We start from the raw sequence: 8751 nt of genomic DNA, 5'->3' as shown, positions 1-8751 counted from the left end.
CTACCGTCCAACTATCCTAATAAATCTGCCCTTACTTTGACGGAAGTGTCACGTGGCATCCATCCTTGCCTCTTTTTAAATCTGGGCACATAAGAGAGGACCCGCTCCAACTATACCAACCAACCCATAACCCATTTATAAACCAAATAATACCCTAAAGCCACTGACCAACGATTTATAACCCAAATTAAACCCCAGCCCTAATTTATAATCATGGACCTTGGTCATTTTGGTCAAGACGTGAAAGGAACTGACTTACAAATGATGAGTAATAACCTTACTCTAATGTATCGTCAAATGATTACCAATTCACCATGTCCACAACTCTTTTTTGGTAAGCCATATTGTACGGAAGTTGGACCCAAACCAGGTCAGGGAGCTATTGAAAACATCCCTCATACTCCTGTCCACATTTGGGTTGGTAGTAAGCCTAATGAGAATAACTGTAAAAATGGTGAGGGTATGGGAAATTTCTATTCAGCTGGTAAGGATCCTGCTTTCTATAGCCAGCATGCAAATGTAGATCGCATGTGGACAATATGGAAGACATTAGGAGGAAAACGCAAGGACATCAAAAAGCCAGATTATTTGAACACTGAGTTCTTCTTCTACGACGAGAAGAAAAACCCTTATCTCGTGAAAGTCCGTGACTGTTTGGACAATAAGAAAATGGGATATCATTTCCAAGCAATGCCATCTCCATCATTATAAATTAGGGTTGGGGTTTTTGGGTTATAAATCGTTGGTCAGTGGCTTTGGGGTATTATTTGGTTTATAAATGGGTTATGGGTTAGTGGGTATAGTTGGAGCGGGTCGTCTCTTATGTGCCCAGATTTAAAAAGAGGCAAGGATGGATGTCACGTGGCACTTCCGTCAAAGTAAGGGCAGATTTGTTAGGATAGTTGGACGGTAGAGACTTTTATGGCCCAATAGTATAACGGGGGACAATTTTAAACAATTTACCATAGTACAAGGATATATCAGACCCTTTTCCGTTTTATGAAACTTGGAAGGAATCATGGATTTTGAGACTTAATTCGATGTATATGATGTTATTTTCGCGATTCAATCGCACGGCTAAGTCCGTAGGATACTTTTGAGGTTGTGTGTATGTTTGGTTTGGAGCCCCGAGAGCTCGGGTGAATTTTGGATAGGCCGTGAGTGCATTTTTAACCATTGTGAAAATCTGGCATTTCAGTTCTGCAATCATCGCATTTGCAAAGAAGGTCTCGCAAATGCGAGCCTGTGATCGCAAATGCGAGATAGGGGATCCTGCAGCTGGGTCGCAAATGCGACCATTTGGTCCGCAAATGCGAAGTGGGGCCTGTCGCAAATGCGATACTGGGACTTTCGCAAATGCGACACTCTTGGTCGCAAATGCGAAGTCCCTCCCTTTGCCCAGTGCTCGCAAATTCGAACTTGCCTTTGCAATTCCCATATCAGGTTCGCAAATCCCATATCTGCAACCTGCATATTTTACACTTAGCCGAATTTTGAACCATTTTCAACATTCTTTCAACACACAAACTTCTTGGGGCGATTTTTCAAGAACAAGTTTTCTTCCAAATCAATTGTAAGTTGATTTTTACTCATTTCTTTCAATCATTAACATCATTTAGCATATTTTTAACTTAAAATCAAAGATTTTCATGGGAAAAATTGGGAGTTTTGGGTAGAACCTAGGTTTTTCTAAAAATTGGGGATTTGGACCTCAATTTGAGGTCCGATTTCAAAACAAATCATAGATTTGGGTTCGTGGGGGAATGGGTAGCCGGGTTTTGGTTCGAACCTCGGGTTTTGACCCCGTGGACCCGGGGGCGATTTTGGAATTTTTGGGCAAAACTTTGGGAAATTCATTTTTATGCATTCAAATTGATTCATTTAGCGTTTATTGATGTAATTAAGTAACTTGTGACTAGATTCGAGCGGATTGGTGGTGGAATCGAGGGGTAAAGCCATAATTGAGACTTGAGTTGAATTCAAAGCATTGAGGTAAGTGTTTGGTCTAAGCTTAGCTTGAGGGATTAGGAGTTGAGTCATATTTGCTATGTGATAATTGTTGAGTACGACGTATAGGCATGGTGACGAGTATCTATACGTTGGTGTCAAGTATGACCGTGAGTCTTATATTGCGATTTTCATGGTTTCGTTGTATTCTTCATGCTTTGGTGATGATTCTTAGTTGTTGTGAAAAGTTTGTGGAAGGAATTGAGACCTTTGAACGTTTTGGAGCATTGGCTCGAGTTATATTATGAATTGTGAAAGTATATGGATGATTGAACCCTTTGGAGCATTGGCTCAAGTGGTAAAGTGAGTTATGAAGTACAAGTGAAAGATAGAGAAAGAGTTATTGAAATGTTCCCTTGCCAGGATTGAATTATTTAATTGTTGTTCCCTTGTCGGGATTCAATTGTTAAATCGTTGTTCCCTTGCCGGGATTCCTACATGTTCTTGTTTATTTCCCTTGCCCTTGTTTGTGATTGTTGTTTGGGTGAGGAAAGAGAGTAAAAGCACGAAGGGTGATGTCGTGCACGTTTTCATTATATTATTGCTTGGTGAGGACGAGAGTAAAAGCACGAAGGGTGATGCCGTGCACTTGTCTTTGATTTTCCTGATTCTTGTTGATAATTGAGTTATGTTGTCCTTTACTTTTATTTACTGACTTTCTTGTTGTTATCGGTTCCAGTGCACTAATTGTCTTATTCCACTATTACTTTGATCCTTTATGTTGGCATTTTCCTTTATTGTGTTACTTGTTATTATTGGCTCGAGGTATCCTTGCAACATTTTGCCTTGAATTTATGCTATAATTGCTACATGTTTATGTGACTTAATTGCTACTTGACATTTAGCATACTAAATATTAAATTGCCTATTTGCTCCTTAAAGTCCATAATTAAATTGTTACTTGTCATTACTTGTTTTCCTCAGTGAGTCATAATTATTGTGTACTTGTTGTCATATGAATTCGTATTAATTGTTGTGTTTGTTGGAGTAAATTGCATTTGGAAGAACTGTTAACTTAATGAAATGGGAGCGGGTGGTACGCCTACCACGGGATACAATGAAATGGGAGCGGGTCGTACGCCTACCACAAGATTTAATGAAATGGGAGCGGGTGGTACGCCTACTACGAGATTTAATGAAATGGGAGCGGGTGGTACGCCTACCACGAAATTTTATTAAATGGGAGCGGGTGGTATGCCTACCACGAGATTTAATGAAATGGGAGCGGGTGGTACGCCTACCACGAGATTTAATGAAATGGGAGCGGGTGGTACGCCTACCACGAGATTTGATTATTGAGAAATGGGATCGGATTGCACGCCTGCAACGAGATATGTACTGATAGTGAAATTTGCATTTATTTCCCTTATCCGTGTTAAAGTTAAATTATTGATGTTCTTTATTATTTTCTTGAAAGTCTGTATTATCTGCTACCCCCGAAGCATGTTCCCCTCCCTTTTAAAATGTTTGTTCTTGTTATTTCCCCGTTGTAGATATATATATAACTGTACAGGTTTTCGTGGTAGTCCTGTCTCGCCTCGTCACTACTTCGCCGAGGTTAGGCTAGGCACTTACCAGCACATAGGGTCGGTTGTGCTGATACTACACTCTGTGCTCTTTTGCACAGACCCAGGTCCCGGACAACAGCAGTAGCTCGGGAGCCAGCCTTCAGTTCACTAAGACACCGAGGTAGCCTTACAGGCGTCCGCAGGCTCGGCGTCTCCTTTATTTTTATTTATGATCTGTTATCTCTTATATTCGAGACACACAGTGTTACATTCTTTCAAACGGTTGTATGTAGTGAATCTTAGTAGTCCGTGAATGTTGTGACACCAGTTCTGGGTAGAGGCACATGTGGATTTTTTTCTTATTATTTGGTTTATATCGTTTAAGTCTTCCGCTAAATTATAGATTCCGCTGTTGTTTAATTATTTATTTCCCGTTAATTAAATTGGTAAAAATGGATTTTAAACAAAAGCATTTATGGATTCTAGATGTGTGGCTTGCCTAGCTTCTACGAGTAGGCGCCATCACGACCCCCGAGGGTGGGAAATTCGGGTCGTGACAAGTTGGTATCAGAGCTCTAGGTTGCATAGGTCTCACAACTCATGGACAAGCTTAGTAGAGTCTGAGGGATCGGTACGGAGACTTCTGTATTTATCCCCCAGAGGCTATGGAGTTAGGAAAACTTCACACTTGTTCTTTCCTGTCGTGCGGTTTTGTTTCTCAAATGCTAAATTGAAACCTCTACTCTTGTCCCTTCACGAATGGCGAGGTCATGTACCGCTTCTTTAGCTGAGCAACAGCACAGGCCAGTGTTAGATCAGTTACGTCTTCGGAGGCTTTGTGGAGGTTGGATAAGTTTCACCAAGCTCTTCACTACTACATTCAGCAGTGCGTCTACTGAGGATCCCCAGGATTATCAACACAGCTGTCATGAGGTTCTCAGAAATATGGGGATAGTTGAGACCAATGGGGTCGATTTTGCTACCTTTCGGTTGTCTGGATCCGGCAAGACCTGTTGGAGAGATTATTGATTGGCTATACCAGTTAGGTCACCAGCTTTGACTTGAGAACAGTTCCCGCAGCTATTTCAGGAGAAGTTTCTCCCCATCACTCAGAGAGAGGTCTATCGGAGGCAGTTTGAGCGTCCCCAGCAAGGTTTTATGACTGTTACTTAGTACGAGGTCAGATTCATCGACTTGGCTCGTCATGCTCTTATCATAATTCCCACCGTGAGAGAGAGTAAGGAGGTTCATTGAGGGACTCGTCCAGCCCACTTAGTTAGCTAGAGGTGGAGGTAGAGGTATTAGAGGCGGAGGTAGAGGTATTAGAGGTGGAGGTAGAGATGCTAGAGGTGGAGGTAAAGGTATTAGAGGTGGAGGTGCATGTATTGTTCTGGTTTGTGATAGATATGCTTCAGTGTTGTTTGATCCGGGGTCTACATATTCGTATGTGTCATCCTATTTTGCCCCGTATTTGGTCATGCCTAGTGATGCATTGGGTATTCCTGTTTATGTGTCTTCGCCGGTGGGTAATTCTATCGTGGTCGATTGAGTCCATCGTTCTTGTGTTGTGGTGATTGGGGGTTTGGAGACTCGTGTAGATTTGTTGCTTTTAGATATGGTCGACTTTGATATTATATTGGGGATGGACTAGTTATCACCCTATCACGCTATCTTGGACTGTCATGCCAAGACTGTGACCTTAGTTTTACTGGGTATGCCTCGTTTAGAGTGGAGAGGGACTCTTGGTCATTCTACCCATAGTGTTATCTCTTATGTGAAGGCTCAACGTATGGTCGAGAAGGGGTGTTTGGCCTATTTAGCATATGTTCGTGATTCTAGTGCTGAGGTCCCTTCTATTGATTCTGTGCCCGTTGTTCGTGAGTTTCCTTATGTTTTCCCTTCAGACCTGCCGGGTATGCCACTCGACAGGGATATTGATTTCTGCATTGATTTGGCTCCGGGCACTCAGCCCATTTCTATTCCGCCGTATCGTATGGCCTCGCCTGAGTTGAAAGAGCTAAAGAAGCAGTTGCAAGACTTGCGTAAGAAGGGTTTCATTAGACCCAGTGTTTCGCCTTGGGGTGCGCCGGTGTTATTTGTTAAGAAGAAGGATGGGTCAATGAGAATGTGTATTAATTACCGGCAGTTGAACAAGGTTACAATCAAGAATAAGTATCCATTGCCGGGGATTGACGATTGGTTTGATCAGCTTCAGGGTGCCAAGGTATTTTCAAAGATTGACTTGAGATCTGGCTAGCATCAGTTGAGGATTAGGGCATCTGATGTCCCTAAGACAGCTTTCCGCACTCGGTGCGGGCATTATGAGTTCTTGGTTATGTCATTCGGGTTGACAAATGCCCCAGCAGCTCTTAAGGATTTGATGAACCGAGTGTTCAGGCCTTATTTGGATTCGTTCGTGATAGTCTTCATGATGATATTTTGATATATTTCCGCAGCCGAGAGGAGCACGAACAACATCTTAGAGTGGTTCTTCAGACTTTGAGGGATAGTCAGTTGTACGCCAAGTTTTCGAAGTGTGAGTTCTTGTTGAGTTCAGTTGCATTCTTGGGTCATGTTGTGTCAGCAGAGGGTATCCAGGTTGACCCAGAAGGGTGCCCAGTTCAGATGGTCGGACGAGTGTGAGGCGAGCTTTCGGAAGCTCAAGATAGCTCTGACTACGGCACCGGTGTTGGTTTTGCCCACAGGTTCAGGGCCTTATACAGTTTATTGTGATGCATCTCGTATTGGACTTGGTGCAGTGTTGATGCAGGATGGCGAGGCTATTGCCTATGCTTCACGGCAGTTGAAGATTCATGAGAAGAACTATCCGGTTCATGATTTGGAGTTGGCAGCCATAGTTCACGCATTGATGATTTGGAGGCATTATCTTTATGGCGTGGCATATGAGGTGTTCATGGATCACAAGAGTCTTCAGTATTTGTTCAAGCAAAAGGAGTTGAATTTGAGGCAGAGGAGGTGGTTGGAGTTGTTGGAGGATTATGATATCACCATTTTAAATCATCCGAGAAAGGCCAATGTGGTGGCCGATGCTTTGAGTAGGAATGTCAGCGCATTTCATTCCTGTGGCAGTCTCCTATTCATCCGAGAGGTTAGCTGAGATCTACATTCGAGAGATTGTTCGTCTTCATGGTGTGCCCGTATCTATCAATTCGGACCGGGGTACGCAGTTTACCTCTCGCTTCTAGAGAGCAGTTCAACGAGAGTTGGGCACGCGAGTTGGGTTGAGCACAGCATTTCATCCCCAGACGGACGGGCAGTCCGAGTGAACTATTCAAATTTTGGAGGACATGCTCCGAGCCGGTATCATTGACTTTGGAGGTTCGTGGGATCAGTTTTTGCCTTTGGCGAAGTTTGCCTACGATAATAGCTACCAGTCGAGTATCCAGATGGCTCCTTATGAGGCTTTATATGGTAAGCGGTGTCGATCTCTGGTTGGATGGTTTGAGCCGGGAGAGGCTCGATTGTTGGGTACGGATCTGGTTCAGGAGGCCTTAGACAAGGTCAGGATTATTCAGGATAGGCTTCGCTCAGCTCAGTCCAGGCAAAAGAGCTATGCAGATCGCAAGGTTCGAGATGTGGCTTTATGGTAGGTGAGCGGGTATTGCTCCGAGTGTCGCCTATGAAGGGCGTGATGAGGTTTGGGAAGAAGGGCAAGCTTAGCCCTAGGTTCATTGGCCCGTTTGAGATCCTTGATCGAGTGAGAGAGGTGGCTTATAGACTTGCTTTGCCGCCGAGCTTATCAGCCGTGCATCCAGTGTTTCATGTGTCCATGCTTCGGAGGTATCACGGCGATCCAGCCCACGTGTTAGATTTCAGCACTGTCCAGTTCGACAAGGATTTGTCTTATGAGGAGGAGCCGGTAGCTATTTTAGACCGGCAGGTTCGTCAGTTGAGATCCAAGAGTTTTCCTTCTGTTCATGTTCAGTGGAGAGGTCAGCCTCCTGAGGCATCGACCTGGGAGTCCGAGTCCGATATGCGGAGCCGTTATCCTCATCTTTTTCTTGACTCAGGTACTTCCTTCTTTTGTCCGTTCGAGGACAAACGGTTATTTTAGAGGTGGAGAATGTGACAACCCAAAGGGTCATCACCTGTTTTCTTACCCATTCTGTACTTCCGAGGCCTTGAAAACCTTATTTAGGGTTGCCTCGATTTACGTGCGCAGTCCGGGCACGTAGCCGGAAAGCTTAAATATGAATTCTGTGAGAAAAATGCTAAATTTTGATAACAGAAGGAATAAATTTGACTTCGGTCAACGTTTTGGGTAAACGGACCCGGACCCGTGATTTGACGGTCTCGGAGGGTCCGTAGGAAAATATGGGACTTAGGCGTATGCCCGGAATCGAATTTCGAGGTCCCAAGCCCGAGAAATGAATTTTTGTGTGAAATTGTTTTCTGGAATTAATTAAGGAAATTGGAAATGAAATTTGATTAGAAGACTATGGTATCGGGCCCGTATTTTGTTTCCGGCACCCGGTACAAGTCTTATATATGATTTAAGCACTTTCTGTAAAGTTTGGTTGAAAACGGACGTCGTTTGACGTGTTTCGGACTTAAAATGGAAATTTGATGTGTTATGAAAAATTAGGAAGAAATCATGAATTTTAAGGCTTAATTCGATGAATATGATGTTATTTTGGCCGCACGGATAAGTCCGTAGGATGTTTTTGAGGTTGTGTGTATGTTTGGTTTGGAGCCCCGAGGGCTCGGGTGAACTTTGGATAGGCCGTGAGTGCATTTTTAACCTCTGTAAAAAAATCTGGCATTTCAGTTCTGGTACCTTTGCATTTGCGAAGGTCTCGCAAATGCGAGCCTTGCATCGCAAATGCGAGACTAGGGATTCGACTGCCTGATCGCAAATGCGACCTACTTGTTCGCAAATACGAATAGGGGCAAGTCGCAAATGCGACATAACTGGTCGCAAATGCGAACCTGGGATTTTGGAAAGGCTTCGCAAATGCGAACTATTTTCTCGCAATTCCCATAACAGGTCGGGGTTCGCAATTGCGAACTCCAGTTCGCAAATCCCATATCTGCAACCTGCATATTTTACACTTAGCCGAATTTTGAACCATTTTCAACTTTCTTTCAACACACAAACTTCTTGGGGCGATTTTTCAAGAACAAGTTTTCTTCCAAATCAATTGTAAGTTGATTTTTACTCATTTCTTTCAGTCATTAACATCATTTAACATGTTTTCAACTTAAAATCAAAGAT

The 8751-nt window shown here is 43.4% G+C and overlaps 1 protein-coding gene across 1 annotated transcript; it reads left to right on the top strand.

Moving 5' to 3' along the window:
- The first annotated feature begins 208 nt into the window (after positions 1-208).
- LOC109221612 (polyphenol oxidase E, chloroplastic-like) lies at positions 209-711 on the top strand. The gene has a single exon (XM_019386077.1). The coding sequence runs from the start codon at positions 214-216 to the stop codon at positions 709-711; it is 498 nt and encodes a 165-aa protein (XP_019241622.1). The 5' UTR covers positions 209-213.
- Positions 712-8751: the final 8040 nt, after the last annotated feature.

The sequence above is a fragment of the Nicotiana attenuata genome, unplaced genomic scaffold (genome assembly GCF_001879085.1).
Source record: "Nicotiana attenuata strain UT unplaced genomic scaffold, NIATTr2, whole genome shotgun sequence".
In the NCBI taxonomy this organism is placed as follows: Eukaryota; Viridiplantae; Streptophyta; class Magnoliopsida; order Solanales; family Solanaceae; genus Nicotiana; species Nicotiana attenuata.
The sequence above is the reverse complement of the archived record's forward strand: the minus strand, read 5'-3'. Positions and strand labels throughout refer to the sequence as shown.